General features: G+C 30.9%; 2 protein-coding genes and 2 non-coding genes across 4 annotated transcripts in view; 1 reads left to right on the forward strand and 3 right to left on the reverse strand.

The window, feature by feature from the left end:
* Positions 1 to 349: 349 nt before the first annotated feature.
* LOC111000681 (60S ribosomal protein L7a) lies at positions 350 to 3,966 on the reverse strand. Its single transcript, XM_022270229.2, has 7 exons — positions 3,809 to 3,966; positions 3,328 to 3,442; positions 2,768 to 2,917; positions 2,287 to 2,375; positions 1,874 to 2,005; positions 988 to 1,110; positions 350 to 554 (listed from the first exon to the last, which is right to left on the reverse strand). The coding sequence occupies exons 1-7, from the start codon at positions 3,821 to 3,823 to the stop codon at positions 372 to 374; spliced, it is 807 nt and encodes a 268-aa protein (XP_022125921.1). The 5' UTR covers positions 3,824 to 3,966; the 3' UTR covers positions 350 to 371.
* On the reverse strand, positions 2,440 to 2,518 carry LOC123690671. The gene has a single exon (XR_006751274.1). It is a non-coding gene; the product is annotated as a small nucleolar RNA SNORD36 (small nucleolar RNA).
* On the reverse strand, positions 3,209 to 3,281 carry LOC123690666. The gene has a single exon (XR_006751269.1). It is a non-coding gene; the product is annotated as a small nucleolar RNA SNORD36 (small nucleolar RNA).
* Positions 3,967 to 6,455: 2,489 nt separating the features above from the next.
* The window catches only part of LOC111000680 (extensin-2), a 58,375-nt gene continuing 46,338 nt past the window's right edge, over positions 6,456 to 18,492 (forward strand). Inside the window, exon 1 of the mRNA XM_022270227.2 lies at positions 6,456 to 6,655. The gene's annotated coding sequence lies outside the window, so the exon portion shown is untranslated. The remainder of the gene's footprint in view (positions 6,656 to 18,492) is intronic.

Genomic DNA, 18,492 nt, shown 5'->3' on the forward strand with positions numbered 1-18,492 from the left:
TATTTTATATATATTGCGATTGTAAAAATATTTTATGGCATCAGAACGGTAAACAATTTTAAAACTTTGTTTAGCGACATCTAACGTGTTTTTTTTAAACTACCATCGGTGAAAATGCAAAAAAGAAAATTTGTTAGTGCCCGTTTCTTAACATATATCTATATTTTAAATTATCTATAGTAGTTAAAATTTCTTAAAACTACAATTCCAATGACATTTAAAATAATTTCCTACTCCCACATGTGATTCATGTGTAAATTAAGCAATCCGAAATTGATTTAATTAGTCATCGGCCCGGCTAGGATAGCCATAATATATATTTTTTAATTTGATTGTAAAAATAAAACAATTATAGATTATCATTTATTGGCCTAGCCCTGTTTCTGCGCGATTTCTCTCGCCTTAGCCTTCTCCAGCTTGGCGATTCTCGCGTTAGACTTGTTCCCGAGGACTCCACCGCCCCAGTGTTTACGCAGCTCTTCGTAGCGTTCGTTGAAGTTTGTCCTGATCGCTTCTACCACCTTGGAGAAGGCAGCGCGGTCTCCAGATTCAACCTGATGATATTTAAAACTCAACTTTAATTTGTTGCAATTTATAGCAGATCTAAACCTGTATTCCAAAACAAATATATATAAGAAGATGGTATATTCAGATACTTCTATTGGTGGTAGAAAGATTGACCTCATGGCATTCAGATAGCAAATACATCATCATTATATACCATCTTTAATGAGATAAATAAAAAGAAAAAAAAGTTAAGTACACTTATGTACTGTAAACAAGGTTCGAAAGATATCATCAATAACTTCTTGAGCCAATCTTGGAACAAATTCATACTCATATTTATATTTACATAACATACAGATATCAATGGTGGAAAATATTGAAATAAAAAATCACAATACAACTATTTTTGAAAGCTTTAAGAAGGGAATATGGAATAAGTCGACTAATAAGAATTCTGAATGATGCTTGTTTTATACTCACGTGTGTCAGCGCTAAGCAAGTGCAGGTTTTGCGGTGAACTAACGCTCCCAAACGGGATTTCCCCTTGACAATACAGTATGGGACACCCATTTTACGGCAGAGAGCTGGCAGGAATAATACTAGCTGAAAGTAAAATCTTATGTCAATACATTTCTATGAGGTTTTGATGAATATTGAATAAAGTGGGATCAGAGTCAACTGGCTTCATGCAGTTTGGGAATTAATCTCAAACTGCTCAGGTGAAGAAATTCTAACATCATTTGAACCTTTAACATGGTTAAATATAACTCGAATTTGTTAGTTTGTCCTTTAGAGTGAACCTTGATGAACATGGCTTTTGTTAGATTAGCTTTTAAGTTAAAAGTTTCTCATTAAAACCAAGATTAATGTAATAGTATGATAAAAACAGAGGGTTTTAATAAATTTCATTGCCTGCAGTTGTTAGTTTACTAGAAGAAGCACTACCATCTACTTCTACCATATGTAAAATAGTTGTTTTTCAAAGGTTTCATTTGATTTTGAAAAGAATCCAGCAACTTTACTAAGTGCCATAGCAAGAGAAGATAATTTTGACTTTGATTGATCAATGTGTATACCCCATGTATCTATTCAGATGCAGACCAAGGTAATTTCATGGTCTTTCTGCTTCAATTCTGAATTATAGGGGCAAAGGGTTGTTTTTTTTAGCTTTGGTGTTATTTTTGGTGATATTTATTAATATTGATAATTTAATTTATGCATACTGCTAAGGTGTAAGTAAATTGCTTTTCAGGATTAAAACAAAGTCAGGGTCAATAAGAATTGACTTATATATCATAAGTACAGTATTTAACATAATACAAACTTAGGCTACGAGATGCGATTCCATGAGTATAATAATATTTACCTCAATGGGGTCCACATCATGAGCGATGACCACAAGCTGTGCCTTCTTCCTCTCAACCAGTTTAGTTACTGTGTTGGTTCCAGCGCGGATTGTGTTTGGCCTCTTCGCTGGGGGCTCATCTTTTTTGGCCACCTAAAAGATTTGTCTATAGAATTTGGTCCAAGTGTGTACAATTAAAGTTTTTAAGATTATAGCATCAGAGATCTTGGTGGTTAGGAGTCTTCATGGCTATCTGGTCAATTTGTTATGCATCATTATTTGCTCTAATTAGGCATTACTGTTTGAAGAGAAATAAACTTAAATTGTTGCCTGTTGCTTTAGAACAGTAAATTGAAACCTACTTATGAATTGTATAATTGTTTAAGATAATATGTAGATTTATAAAAAAAATAAGTAAGTATTACAAAACACACCTTAGCTTCTGCAGCTTTTCTTAACCTCTCTTTTCGGACTGCTTCTGTCTCTGGCCTGTATTTCTCCAAGATCTTGAAAAGTCCCTTAGCTAAAACGCAAAAGGGTTTTTTAGAAACTGGTAATAAAATGAAGAGTTATAATAATTTTTAGTGTATCATCAGAGTTAAAAAGCTCGATATTTTGTTGATAATCATAGTGATTCATCGTTGCATTATCATTTCATCATTTAAATCTTAACAAGAGAAATTTTATCAGTCCTTCTAACACTCTCTGAAGTCACTTAATTGTCATAAGATAGATAAAACAGTGGAATACAACTGAATTAGTCTAAATGAATAAATGGATTTACAACTTTATATTTATATTCACACCAAGCAATTACAAGGGTATTGACTAACCAGTACTAGTTATAGAAGGCACTCAAACATCTAAAACTTTAAAATATCTTTTTGAGTTTAGAACAAAAATGACTAAGTTAACCTGTGGTCTTGTCAAGTGTCTGGGTGAACTGGTTGATTGGTGGAGGAACTTTGAGACGTCTCTGGAGTACAGCCTTTTGCCTCTGGATACGGATGTATTTTGGCCATCTCACAAAACGGGACAGGTCACGTGTTGGCTGGATATCCTGGCCTTAAAAAAGTTTTAATTAATTACACTATTGATTAGATTTAGGTATATAATGAAAACGTAAAATACATTTTTATCGTAATAATGAGTAAACACGGTGAGAAGACAAATAATCCGGATGAGTTCTAAAGTAAAATAAATAAGTTTGGACATTTAACATGGTATTTTAAATATCCTGGAAGGCTGGGCCAAAGCAGGTAAACAAACATAACCTATAAGTATGGAAAAAGAAAGTACCGAACTGAATATTCAATTTGCATAATGAATTAGTAGGATTTAATAATTATATTTTAGGACCATCAGAATTAAAAAGCTCGATTTACAATACCACATGGTAGTTCAGGATTGTTGTGATCATCATTTAGGTCCTTAGTTAAACAAAATTAAACGAAAGTGCCAATTTTATTTCTTACCAATGGCAAAGTTCTTGGTCCTCTTCTCAAAAAGAGGGTTTACGACTTTTTTTGGTTCAACTTTCTTAACAACCAAGGGAGCTGCTGCTACCTTCTTTCCGACCTTCTTCTTGGGCTAAAACATACAATAATAGATTAATAAAGATTGTAAATTGTATCGATACTAGTTAATTGTAAAGGTATTCAGCGATCTTGGTGATAATTTGGGTGTAATCATGGCACTCGTTCAAGTTGTTATCATCATGGTTAGAGAATAGGTTAAGTAAAATAGTGATGGTAAAACATAATAAGCAACTTTCACTGACACTGCACTTAATATTTGTTTCCAATAAAATAAAAACTTTACTTCACAACTAAACTAAAACATGTTTAGCTATGAAAACATTCTTAACGGCACACACTTCCAACACACGCTTTTAAATATTTGTAATAATTTGACCGAGGAAAATATGTAAAATATATAAACGCACATCGTTTTTACCTTCTTCTGCACCATCTTGTTATAGCTTAATTAAAGTGATTGCAAAGTTACGTACGGATACGTAACTCCAGCAGAACACAAACCTTTCGGCGAAAATGGCCGAAATAAAAAGACAGATTCGCGGTGCACTCAAAATATGACAGTTAAATGTCTCATTTTGACAAATGACCCTTTAAAACTGTTTTGTTTTGCCTCTAGGCATAGATAATCTTATAGAGACTCGATTTTATTCTAAAAAAGATATTAATACTAGCACAGATTAACAAATATATAAAATAATTCTTGTATTGCGTAGTTTATTTCAAATTAATTAGTAATTTATAATTATTTGTGCTGATAATTTTTGATTGAACAGCGACATCTAGGTTAAATATAATATCGCAAATTAAAAATATTTTGCTATCTAAGGTTCGTATCAATCTGCTTAAGAACCGATCGCTTGACTAGTTCAGTAGATAAATAAGGCTTTGCTTTATTCTATATTTTAAGCAAAAATTCCATTGCGTTTTTACTTTCTAATTCAAATAAAAGCATTAACATCATTACGGGCTGAGTGACAAGTTAAATAAACAAAATTAAATGAAGTATGGAAGTTCAATTAATGTCAGTTTTCACGGTTTGCAATAGTGTATCAACACTAATATGTAATATTATTGGCGTAATTATGCACTTATTATGCACTGTTGGCAGTAGAGGGCAGTGATATTAAATTTTCATCTTATTTTAACATATTATCACAAAATTTCTTATAATTTTTCATAACTTGACTTCCATATCAGTTGCAAAACTAGGTTCAGACAGCGCTAGTTCTCTATAGCTCTAGTGTTGACTGTTTATGCTATATTCATAGAATGTACTCTAGTCCATAGTCTATGGTCGGCAGTCACTTCACAAATCACAATAATTGCTAAGTTGGTAGTTGCTAGTTGCTACTCACTATCTCTAAGTTTTTAATGCTAGTAATATTAATTAAAATTGTTTACTATTACTAGCATTATAACGTAATTTATTGCTGGTTCATAAACAGTTACATATTATTTTTATATTAAAATGAGACTTCTAGAAAAAAAAGTTGTTTATTTTTTGTTTTTAAAATGTTGTGAATTTGGAACATAAATTATGTTTCTACTATTGTTTAATATTTTGATAATGATAAACATTTTTATTAATGCTTGTATTACGCAGATATCATAATATATGTATATGTAGTGTAAAATATACGGAGTACATTACCTCTTAGCGAAAAAAACGTCATCAGTAAATAAATTTAAAAACCTAGGAAATTTTAAAGTGTCTTTTTAAAATTATTGTTGTATAATTAGGGAATCGGAAAATAAATAGCAAAACTTTGTGTTTTTGATACATCGATTCTATATTTTTAGAATTATAAGTTTTAATATTTAAATATCTAATTAGAAAAGTACTACTTTTCTTCATCATCGTTTTAAAGATACTCATAAACACCAACTGATTGCACCTGCATACAGAATAAAATTACATCAATCAGGGTCATTGACCTACTTACAAATATTTATATAATAAACTACCGAACTATCTGACTGATAGATTTTAATTTCTTTATACAGGTTAACTTTGTTAATAATGTTAAGTACCTACACAAAAGTGAAGCCAAAGCAATAATACAATACATAAAAAAATGTATCTACTTTTAAAATTAAAAATGTATCCTTATATAATTAAACAATTTAAATATTAATAAAATAATAAAAATAATAATATATGTATCTCTCACAACAAGGCTTTGCGTAACCAAGGTCGTTATTAAAACAAAATTATAAAAAGTCATCTGTAAAGTATAAACACCTTAAGTTTATGTAATAAATATTTTATTTTTGACTTGACTTTGATTTTAAGTTTGTTATTAAGCGCTTTAATATATGTATAATAAAGTCCTCTTTTTTAAAGCAATGTCACACATTACAATTTTTTTTCATCAGGCGCAATTAATTTTTGTTATGGTTTTTAATAATTTTAATAGCAAATAGTAGATCATACTATATTGTTCTTATTTGTATTAACTTTATTGCATGTAATATAATATTTAATATGTTATAGCAAAGAAAACACAATTGAATAACGTTCCATACATATAGCACAATAGGCGGAAATATTGCTTATAAGCGATGTCTTCCATGCAACCCAAATAAAGGTTAACAAATATATATACATACATTAAAAAAATGCTATAATTTATTGATATATAAAAAATATTACCTATTAATTACATTTCTTGATACTGTTTATTCACTGATAACGAGAATGATAAAAATACCCTTATTATTTCTATTAGACTTAAAATTAGACAACTTAATTGATAAGAAAGCCTCGGCCTTATCGTTAACTCTTCCAGGCAACCATGCTTTATCGATTTATTAAAACGAATTGTTCATAATAAATGTGTACCAAATATAGTGTAAATGTTTGCCTTCCTCCCTGCGAATTCATCTGCAATTACTATGCCGATTAAAAGTCACTCTTGACAAGTGTCACAGATCCCTCTGAAAAACGTTTATCGCGACGCTAATTGCATTTAATTATATTATACGCGCCCTACAATAAAGTCCCTATCTATACGCAGGCGCCAAGTCACCGGTCCCTATAATCTCAGTCACATAGGAACGGGAGTTACGCGCAGGCGTGTGCTACCAGCCATTTTGTGAGAATGTTTCATTTAAAAATAAAAAAAAATAGTTAATTGTCAAAAATGATGTGTGTGTGACGTTTAGTGATTTGTGGTTTAGTTATTGCGAGTGATGCCAAGTGGTTATGCCAGTGATCATGAGAATTGTTTATGGGATTGGATTACGCGATGTATTGGATCTTATGGTATGTATTTATTTCTTTTCGTATGCATGTGTATTAGCTTTATAAAAGACACACAAAATATTTAGAATATTTTACCTAGTTACGAATACTTAGTAATACATAGGTATTTTTATATATTAGAAGCTTAATAAATATATAGAAACTGTAAGATACACTAATACCTAACAAATAGTCTTAAAATATATAACATAATAATAAAGAATAATAATTTAAATATGTAAATTAAACACTGAAATATTTCAAAGTAATTAAAAAATTTAGTTTCATATTTCTAATTTCGACAACTAACAAAGGACTTATTTTAAATTAAATAATTTAAACTGTTCGCTTATATTATATAAATAATACAGTTATGTAGACATTTATATATATATTATAGTAATAATAACGGCAAAGTCAACTAAAATCATATAAAAAATTATATACAACTAATTATCACTTTATTATAGTACTACTATATTTAATGTATATATATGTTGCCTGTGCGGATGTTGTCAAACGGTTCAAAGGAAACACACGAAAATACCTGCTTTTTAGGAAGATATAGCCTGAGGACGAAGATATCCTAATTAATTATTGTTAATAACTTAACAATATGAACCAAACAGTTTAATAGATCGTTTTATTTGGTAACAAGACTAATAAATAATATCTCCAATAAAAATTATTTTCATTTAAAACTAATTGTCATATTCCCAGAAGAGCCCATTTTGAATTACTTCGGAAGAAGCAGCTGGCTCCAAACAGTTTATACGACAGAAGAATTTTGTTTTTGCTATATTTTTCGTAATAAATGAGGTATTCTAAAGGTAATTTCTATAGTACTATAATTGGATTTCCTCCGAGTTCTCCGTATCTCTTTACCCGCTATATCTTCGTTCTTTACAAGTAGAAATTTTACGAGAAGTTACATTAGTACATTAATTCGAAATTGCTCGTAGTTTTCACGGCCATTTTTTCATTTTTAGTTAGGTTTTTTAATAATAATATGTATACAAATCGACATGGACTAGGCCCTTTTGATCCAAGCGTTTTGATCCCTTGGCGTTGCGCAGAGATGTGGGATCTCTCTGCATCTTCTATCGCATTTACCATGGAGGGTGTTCAGAAGAGTCGTTCCATAAGTGAGTGTATCTTAAGGCAATTTTTGCCGCGCACCATGTGTGGAACCAGCTGCCCATTGAAGTATTTCCGAACCAATTTGCTTTAGGCTCCTTCAAGAAAAGAGCGCACCAATTGTTAAAAGGCCGGAATCGCATTAGCTAGCCGGCAAGGTGAGTGTCAAAAAAATGTCTGTTAGAAATGATCACGGACAGGTACAGAAATCTGAAAAAATATATCTTAACACTTGCCCATACGCTGAAGGCTTATAATGAAAGTGTATGTTTAATAAAGAGTCATATATACTAGCACTGACTTATTTATAAAGGCTTAGGAGTATAAAATAATATTTCTATAAATAATACGGAAATTAAATATTGACCTCGGCCGAGGCTTTTCATTACGTACTACTTCGGATCGTATTACTTTTGTGTAATCAGACGTTCATTACAAATATATAATTTATTGGAATTATTGTTTATTGTAAAATATAATAACTAGAACTACAATCTTTATAGATCTGGGTCTTAGATTTTTGTATCAGTTTCATGATCAGTTAATATAATAGGCAAGTCTGTGATAAGCCTTCTGTACCTGACATACGCCGTCGACTTTGTATGACTAAGGCGAGGTTTCTTCGAAATGTTTTCCTTTACCGTTCGAGAATGTTAAATGCGCACATAGGAAGAAAATCCATCATTGCATAACGGGGATCAAACCTGCGACCTCAGAGACTAGAGTCGCACGCTGAAGCCACCGATAACTCATCTCTTGTATAATAAAAAACTGTTTATTATAAACCTCATAATTCCGATAATTTGATTTCGATTCTTCAAAACTTGCTTCTTAATTGCATATATTTTTCAATACCTAAGGTTCCCATTACTATTTTTTGTATTGCGCCTGCCGGACACCCAAAAGGGTAGTCATCGCAGCCCATGGACACCCACCATAAAGTATACTCTTAAAACAATTAGAGGTAGAATCTCCCAGGAAACCGGGAGTCAATTCCACAGTTTAGTTCCAGAGTATTGTAAAATAGTAGTTAATATAATAATCCTAAGTTCCATAGATTCTCCAGTCTATGTGCACAATAAACAAATGCTTTACTATATGCACAAGACTGCATAAACAGAAAGAACATGACATTTGACATTTAAAAGGATATATTTTTTTAATTAAAAAGCAAAGGTCGTTGACTCAAGGCATTTGAAAATAGAATGTTCCGTAAAGTGTAGGCGGTAGGCTCAGTAATCATGCCTACGTATGTATACTTTCCGTCTACAATTTTTTACGTTTTTCCCTGCACGCTTTAGATACTCTTGCGTATTTGTAGACGTTTAAACTTTTACAAATAAGATTTTCCTATGCATTTTAATACGAGAATTGAAATTAGAATTGTTTCTTTATGTCCGATGATGTGAAATTATCATGTACAATTGTAGTATAATAATATTTGACGTGTGGTCAATTCACGAATAAGACAGAAGTGTAATTCAGTAGCGATGTATTAATGTAAGAAATTATAAGTTAAACAAGGTGTTAAATTGAAAATTTAATAATATAGAATAATAATAATTATTCTGATCGACGATTCGTTGATTTAAGAGCTTCGTATTAATCTTTATTGCTGATATATCGTCTTGTGGTACTTCTAGGTGACTGGTATCTGCATGTAAGTGGTCCAATTGGTGTGAACAGAAGAGTTAGTTCCTAAGTTAACTGGCAGATAATTCCATTTTTGCATGCCATTTTTCACTTATCAATATTTCTACTTGCAACAGTGCAAGCAACTTACCACGGCAAATGTTGCTAGCATGTAGTAAGTAATGTAATGAGATGTTTACTCGACAATCAAAATGTCTGAATCCTATCTATAGAATAATACTGTGCTTTGAAATTTCGAATTTTCCATTATTCAGAAGTTCCTTTGAACCAGCTAGGGGCATTCAGGGATTTTGCATTTTATATTCAACATAACTGAACGTTTGTTTGCCTACTGTCCAGAATTTAACAGAGGAATACAAAATGTTAAAATGCGTACTTTGATGAAGATTTTTTTTTATAGTACCGGGGGCAAACGGGCAGGAGGCTCACCTGATGTTAAGTGATACCGCGGCCCATGGTCACTGTCGATGCCAGAGGGCTCGCGAGTGCGTTGCCGGCCTTTTAAGAATAGTTGCTCTTAATTGGTCATAAAATCAAACTGATGATCACGATGGGTAATAGCTCCGAAATTGTTGTTGAGATCGACACTTATCAGAGCTTTATTACAATTTTTATTGATATTTAGATAGACAGTTAGATTTATATTTTATTAGCATTGTAAGGCTAAAAAGTGAAAAAAATATTAAAACAGTTTGTGTTTGTAGTAAAATTTTAGTATTATTTATTTAATTTTAATTCACACATCATTACATTTATAAAAAAATAAAAAGCATAATATAATATAAAAACTCAAGGGGATGCAACTGACAGCCTTCGCTAAGCGATCTCTTCCAGGTAACCCTAGCAAGGAATAAATATAAATACAATGCAACATACTACATAACATTACCAAAGAGTTTTAAAATTGAAATTTAAAAAAAGTTTTCATTAGAAATGTATCTTACTGGCCAGTTCTGAACATGTTCAATATTACCGACGTATAGAAACGTGGTATGTACTCAGGAGTAATTTTTTAGTACATGATTGTGTGTCGGCTACTACCGTTCTTTGCGATACATAATAATCTTAAACAATTATGTTATATTTATGCTGTCTTGAATTATATATAATTATATTAAACGTGTATGTAGTGTTTTCCCCAAGTACGTCCTACACAATCCTTTAAACCGATTATCTAAATAGCTTCACAAGCACCTGACTAAACTGACCACTAAAATACATAGTCCACGAACATATAGTTATATAAACTCATATTTTTTTTAAATAATATATTTTAGTAAACTTGTAAATCCTTATCATATATTTAATATATTATAATTAGTACATTAATTATTATTTATATAATTATATAAGAATATGTTTTTTTAAAGTTTTTTTGTGGTCAAAATATCTACGAGCGAATGAAACGATTGTGTACATAATATTCTAATTTTCATAATAAATTTATTTGGATAATAAAGTGTTCATAATATTAAGTAGGTCTTTTTTTAATGATATTATAACTAGCAACAGCTCCTCTTGCCAAATGGCAAAACCCTCACTCCTTTCTTCTCTTTTTACTTTATTGCGCGCGACATGCCGCATCATAAGTATTCTCAGCATGATTTTGAGTATGTCGTCGTAGCGGCTTATGTGGTAGTTCTCTTCCACACTCTGTGCCAAGATCATCATTCTGTTAGGTTAAAGGACCATTTCTCGTTACTTCCTCTTATAATTTGCTAGTAGCTTAGTCAACTTCAGCTTTTTAATTGTCGTTTCAATGTATGGTGTAAGATCCTGGTTTCTCCATTTATCAGCTACTATTCCGACAACACATATTAAAGCTGCATATAAAGAAAAAATAAGGTTTATTTAATAATTATAAAAAATGTTCCGGTAAATGATGTTTTATACTTAAAGACTTTGTATTAAGTTTCACATATAAACTAAGTATTTTCTTTGTATAGTCTATATTAGAAGAAAAACAAAAGCTTGATTAAATGCGCTAAAACTTTACAGGAAGTTGCAATGTACTGTGGTACTATGATAGTGCCTAATAAAGAATTTACTTTAAATTGTCGTTTATAAAGTTCGTAAACTGTGGTAATGTGAAAAAGCACTTTGTTGGGAATTTCATTATAAATGCAACAATCATTAACATTGTATTTAGGAGTAATCGACTTAGGCGATATCTTGTTTTAGATAACATACGAGTGTAACTTACTTAGTTATATATCATATTATACCAGGTCAATCAGGACCTTAAAACATTATTTATCAATTTTTGATAATGTATTTTTAAAACGTTAGTAAAATCGAGAGATATTTACTGTTAAATTGTATTTGTTTAATTAGTGATGTTACGCGATTGTCTACTCCAAGGTTGTGCATAATAAACAATTGCTTGTACGGTAAAGAAAACTATGTGAGGAAATTAATACTTTCAGTGTCCTATAAATCGGTAGTTTGTGTCAGACACAGATTGCCTATATGCCTATTTTTTAAATTATAATTCATGCCATGCAATGTGGAACAAGATGTAGCACACCTAACTAGCATATTGATTCTTACAGCTCCTTACATATTTTTAAGTTTGCTACGTATACTTAAGTATCTTGTAAAAGGAAATAGTTGCCGATAGAAAGTGGGGAGTTTGACGAAGAACTGGCAATAATTTGTAATTAAGTAATTTATATTTAGGAATTTTCGAGTACACTTGTGTATAAAACCAAAAACAGATAACTGAGGTGATGACTAGAGGTTACATCCTCATGAATACTTGTATATGAATAGGATTACAACTATTTCACTTCTCTATAAGCTTGTGAAATGGAGAATTTGAACTTTGAAATTGTAAAGCTTAAAGCTCGGGGCGAAGCTTAGAATACGGCTGTTTTGCTAATTAATGAGGTTAGCGTATTTATGTTAAATCTAAAATTATTTTCTATGATAGTATTTACTAAAAAAAGATTTTTATAAAATTATGATTTATTTTTCGTATTGTTAGTAATGTATTGCACTATAATATATAAAATAGTTTTTTGTCATAGTTCTGTATATTAATTACCTATTTCATTCTTGTAAATATTAATAACACTCTGATCAAAAACTTAGAACTACTACTTAATTTATTATTGGGAATGACATTTTATTTTGGTTTTAATTAATACCTTTAAGCGCCACCCGGGATCTGACCCCGGTACCTCATGATCAATAGCTGGCTATGTTAAACAATAGGTAAGACATTATATATTATTAGAAATTATAGTAAAAAAATAACAAAACATATTTAAACAAGCTTTAATCAGATTAAATATCGGATAGGTATTTGCTTTATAGATTATTGCATTTATGATATATGTAAGAACTTTTGTTTGTTTAATTTAAGTTTCTAGTTGCTACATTGATGCATGTCAACTAATTATGTTTTCGTAGACAATGTTCTACGCATCTCAAGTATAGTGCTACGGCCTACGCTTATGTTAATAACCACAACAACACAATCTACCAAGCTACGTGATGGAGAATAATACATATAAAATTTATGTATACAATGATACATTAACTTATAGGCAAACATAACAATGACGAAAGTTAAAGAAATTTAAACTAAAAATTGAAATTACATTTTAAAAATTAAAATTTATTTCAAAATGAGGGTAGCAACTATGAACACACTAATCTCGGTTATCACAAGGCTCAATCTGGATATCTGTAGCTCTGAAAAGAGGGACAAATGGCATGATATGATTAAATTTAGTATTTTTTAAGCGAGTCGCATCAAATGCGTTGTATTATTATATTTTAAATCACTTATCTTGAATGTATTAAATTACTTTTACCAGTTGTCATCAATTCGAGTATATTTAATTTTTAGTTACCAATTTCAAAGGGACCAAGGTTTTTGTATTACTAGTAGAAATGATTTTATTGTATTTCCAGAAATAACTGTTATTAAAGTCCATGAAATGTAAAAACATTTATTTATTTATTAGTAATCTAAATAATAAATAAATTATTTTTTAATATTGACAAAAATGTTTAATGATATATAACATATATAGAACATGAAATTTAACATTCGATAATTAAGCCACTTCATGGTTTTATGAACAGTTAAAGCGAAAATATATTCACATCGGTTACTTGAAGGTATTCAACATTGCATCAAAGTCTATGTAAATTGAGTTTCTCTTAATAAGTTAATAGGATTAGCTGTTTGTGAATGGCTTCTGGCCGGATAGATAAAGTTGGGAGTTTTACATAGAGATAAATCGCTTAAATTATTCAAAGGTTTTTATTATCCGAAAAGTAATTATATAACGTATCCATTTCATGTTTTAACGTATAAAAAACCTTTTGTCATATCAATTACTAGAATTTGTTTCAAGATTGGTCAATCTAATAGGCGCCTATCAGCCTCCTTTGCCTGACACAGGCTGTCAACTTTTTCGGTTTAAGATAAGTCAGATTCCTCAAGAATTCCATCACTTTTCAAGTGAATGTTAAATACACACATAGAAAGTGTCACCAATGGTCTTTCCATTGGTGCACAGACGGGAATCGAACCTACGACCTCAGGTGAGCTAGCTAGCTGCTAATAATTTAAAGAGTTAATGAAAACCAGCTATGTAGAAACAATTCAATTTCTCAAGTCTATAAAAAAGGTGGATAGAAGAAATGGAAGCGGTAAGAGGAAGCGAATGGAGAAAGAAAACCATAGACAGAGCCAGTTGGAAAAAGTTGGAGAAAGCCTTATTTATTACAACCTATTATCTTGTTAAATAAAGGGTATACATCAAAATATGTAATGTTCAAGATAGTATAAGTAAACTTCGTGGTGTCGGTTTTTTGTGACGGTGTGCGCGCATCGTAAAAATTTACTCTCACCATTTTTCCCTGACGCGCCCAAATCAGTAAAACTTCAAAAAAGTTCTAACAATCCAGGTTTTCGGTTTTCTTATACAAATATTGATACTAAAATTTTCTTGCTGTATTCTTATTATTAAACAAACAAACAAACAAAATATCTTTATTCAATGTGTAAACAAGTACACTTATGAACTTACTAACTTATGAAGTGTCTATAAAATAAATGAGCCAATTGTACATAAACAAAACGTCAACTAAATAGTTATTATAGCTTAGATATATTTTGTTATAGGCTAATCATAGCTTAAACTCTGTCACCAGAGTGAAATGCATTGGGCGTTGAGAAATTGGAGGTCAAGTGGAAAGGTGCCTAATGAACTGTAAAGGTCAAACGATACAAGTTGTTGTTTTGTGAAACCAGCTGAGGGCACAGGTATGTCACATACAGGTCATGTTTAACGTATAATTTTATCTATTTTCATCCTACAGAAGAGGGCTATTCGTACAATCTATTATTTAAAATGTACAGAATCTCTATGAGATACATTCTAGGAAATTACTGATGATATACTTACCTTTCCCTGGCAATATATTTATGAAAAATTTATGGTTGTATACAAAAATAGTGAAAAGTTTACTAGAATAGAACATACGCACAATGTCAATACTCGGAACAAACGCAGGCTGCAATTACCCCGTACTAGACTTTCTAAAGTTAGTAATTCTTTTTTGGGAAAAGGGATATAAATTTAAGAAATACATTAAAGAAAAGCTGTGTCAAAAGGCTTACTACAATAAAGTTAGTGATTATCTAGTTGATAAAAGGGCCTGGGACCAATGCGGGGCAGGCTACTTCTAATTAATTTGCTATATTTGTTTAAAAATAAGTGTTGTTTGATGATTTGCTTTTTTAAAAGAGTACCGAGAGTTTTATGCCGGCCTTTTCTTTCGGCTGACACTCTCTGTCTTCTTTACCGACGTGTAGGGATGCCTACAGGTTCAAATTAAATGACGTGGAATAAGTGATACCTGTATATCTTATTTTCTATAATAAACGTATTTTTTTAACAATGATTTATGTTGCCTCAACGAGCGACAAAGAAGCACAATCGGCCTCCGCGTTCGACATCTGTCTCTCTCCTACTTGGCGGCCAATTATTTATTATTATTACAATTATTCGGTACATTTGTAAATTGATCTTTTTCTCAAGTCATTTAAAAAAAATAAAACCCTCTTTTATAAACTCCTTCGGAGCTGTAAATCCTCTGACAAAAACAGGAGACTCATGATACCGGCTGTGCAAACCACTAGGCCTAAGCAATTCGTAATATATTGCACGGCAAACATAGAAAGACTTGCTCTCATTCAAAGGTATTCTTTTTGCTAAACCAACTTTTGCTTAAGTAAATAATGCAGTGTTCCATTTTCATAGCGTTTTAATAGAATCTTTTCATTGCGTATTCTATTGGATTAAGCGGAATTTTAGTTATTATTTTTACATTTGACTATACATTATACCAATGATATTAACATTATAACTAAGAAAATTTTTGAAAAAATGTATAGATAAATCTTACGTGTACTCAAAATTTGTGTTCGAGACCTTGTATTTTACGATTATTTAACATTAATCTAAAACAAACAAATATACAGTATTCACAATTTATTAATCTAGATAGTAAATAATAAAAAATAATAAAATTCAAACCAAATTTTAAAAGATTGGTCGCTGTGAAAATAATGCTGACATTTTTCGTATTGCGATACTTCTACGTTAAGCTAAGTAAGCACCAATTCTGAGGTCATCTACCAGGCACCAACCTAAAACTTTAATTACATAATAAAAACTTAATTACATATTTATTATATAACTAATTCTAATATAATAACGTAGCTTACAATGCACTAAAATATATTATTAAAAGGAGTTTTAGGCAAGGTTTCGAAGATACTGGCAGCGTTCCCCCTTTGAATAGCTAGACTAATTCTTTATCCAAGGTAGCTGCCAGCTCTTCGGTCTCCTGTGATGTCGACTAACCTTTTTGATATTTCATTATCATTATCGCCTGTAAGCATGAACCCCACGGACCAAGAGTCGAACGGGTCTAAATTGAAGTTGGTGGAAATATACGTAGTTCTGGCAAACATTAACTTGCAACATTCATTTTAAAACTTTTTAATTGCATGATTATTATTTCTGGTAACCATATATCCAATTTAAACACATCAAATGACACGCCACAGATGTTAACACTGTACGGTGTTTGTCGTGTTTTAAAAGCGTTGAAAATATAGTTGAAACGTCTAACTTGACTAGCTATTGACCTAAATACTAAGTATTGGTGCGGTATGTTAGCTTTTTCATTATGGCTAGTTTAAAGTAGAATTAATTGATATATCTATGATTATTTTTAACTGTTTAGTCCATAAATTGTCTTAAAAGTAATTATTGTATATATTCAAATAAAACTCTTTGTTTGAAGCTAGGTTACAACTGGCTTTAATTGTTTAACACAACTTATAACTAAGACACCATTGGGTTGCAACGCTGGTTTTACAAAAAAATAACTTGTTATTTTGGACACTTATGCTATTGGACAATATCGGAAATGAAAATGTTAAATTACAATTATTGAGTGACGTAAAAACTAAAGGGCTCATATTGGCTTCAAGTGTGATGATTGTTTACATTTTGTTTACGCTTCTAATGGTTAACTAAAATTAATGCTTTTTAACTAATATATGGTTTGGTAACTCACGCAGGGAAAAAAAATATGAGTTAATTGAAGAATGTAGTTTTTAAATAAGGCTTTAAACTCTCAAGTTAAAATGAGATTTTCGTAGATAAGTTACAATAATTTAATCTCTCTTTCTCTGATTGACGGCGAGCATTCTCTCGTTGTATTTCAATTGTGAGAGCGCCCCTTTCTTAAGCATTGTTATGTCAACAACTAGATAGAAGATCGTTAAAATATATACATCATTAAGAAGAGTAGCTAAGGTAGCAGAATTTACAATAAAACTAAATAAACTTAAGTGAAATGGAGATGGATTTTGCGATTATTAATTTTTTGTTCAATGTTTGATTTCTTAAATATTTGTATGATCTCTTCGTGAATGCCATGTTTTCCTATAAGTGCTTGTCTCATTAAAAATAGTATTTTGTGGTTCTTTTACCAATGTATCAGTTTGTCAAGCGTTGGCAATCTTTTATCAATAAAAACATGGGCCTGGCACTTGACATGAGGTATAGAAAAATGGAGTATTAAATTGGTTACAATAAATACAAACGAGAAAGATAATTAAGAATAGACTAGATTAAGGAAAAAGCAGGTACATGACAGAGAGTGGCACTATCGAATAATAATTCCCCTATACACTAATTGAAGATATAAAGTTAAACCGTAAAACTTTCAAAACTATATAAAGCTTTGAAAGTTTTAAAAATTTTCATCGACGCAAAATAGATAGCAATTTCATAAAATAAAAGCTCTGTCCATCTAAATCATCATGGAGCTTGGCAAACCGCCAGTAATAGGTATAAAATGGGCGTGTCATTTATTATATGTACACCTGTCGTTTTGCTGTAAATTTGTTGGTAACGGTACTATATTTTCATATAGAACAGGGCGTAAACGGGTAGGAGGCTAATCTGATGTGCTTTGTGTTTTAAAACTTGGTACGCTCTGTTGAAAATACTTCAGTGTCCATATAGTGGTGGAGCGCGGCAAAAACTTAAAATGTTTAAACAGTAAAATTAGTTTTTTGCATGAATGTGAACTACTCGTAATAACTAAGCACTCTAAAGTTGTGCTTTTGAATTCCAATTGAATCAAAGTCTTACGCAATAATTAGATATAGACATATGATAGCATTTATTACTAACAAAACACACACACAGAAACATACAAATAACAATAATCAAAGAGAGAGAGAAGAATAGTAAAAAAAGGCTTAAGAAGTAACAATTTTTTTAAAGAACAAGATATGTTTTAAGTGTGTAATGCGTGTGCTGTGGTTGTAATTGGCAATTGGTATTATTCTGAGGAGCAGAGTGTTCCACAGCGCTGGTCATTCTGCCAGAGACCACAGCAGCTATTTGCGCCTGAGTCGCAAAAAGTATAAGAATGTAGTGATACTAATTTAAAAAATATATATAAAAGTTAACAATGTAGGTAATGAAGTGTTCTGTAAAAGTGTATAGTAAATAAACTAA

Source organism: Pieris rapae, chromosome 2 (genome assembly GCF_905147795.1).
Source record: "Pieris rapae chromosome 2, ilPieRapa1.1, whole genome shotgun sequence".
NCBI classification, from domain to species: Eukaryota; Metazoa; Arthropoda; class Insecta; order Lepidoptera; family Pieridae; genus Pieris; species Pieris rapae.

What these genes read in the sequence shown, in the direction of transcription:
- LOC111000681 (XM_022270229.2), bottom strand. An exon ending in ATGATGTGGACCCCATTGAG is followed by an intron (nt 1,111 to 1,873) that starts GTAAATATTATT and finishes TTTTACTTTCAG; the next exon opens with CTAGTATTATTCCTGCCAGC. An exon ending in CTTGCTTAGCGCTGACACAC is followed by an intron (nt 555 to 987) that starts GTGAGTATAAAA and finishes AAATATCATCAG; the next exon opens with GTTGAATCTGGAGACCGCGC.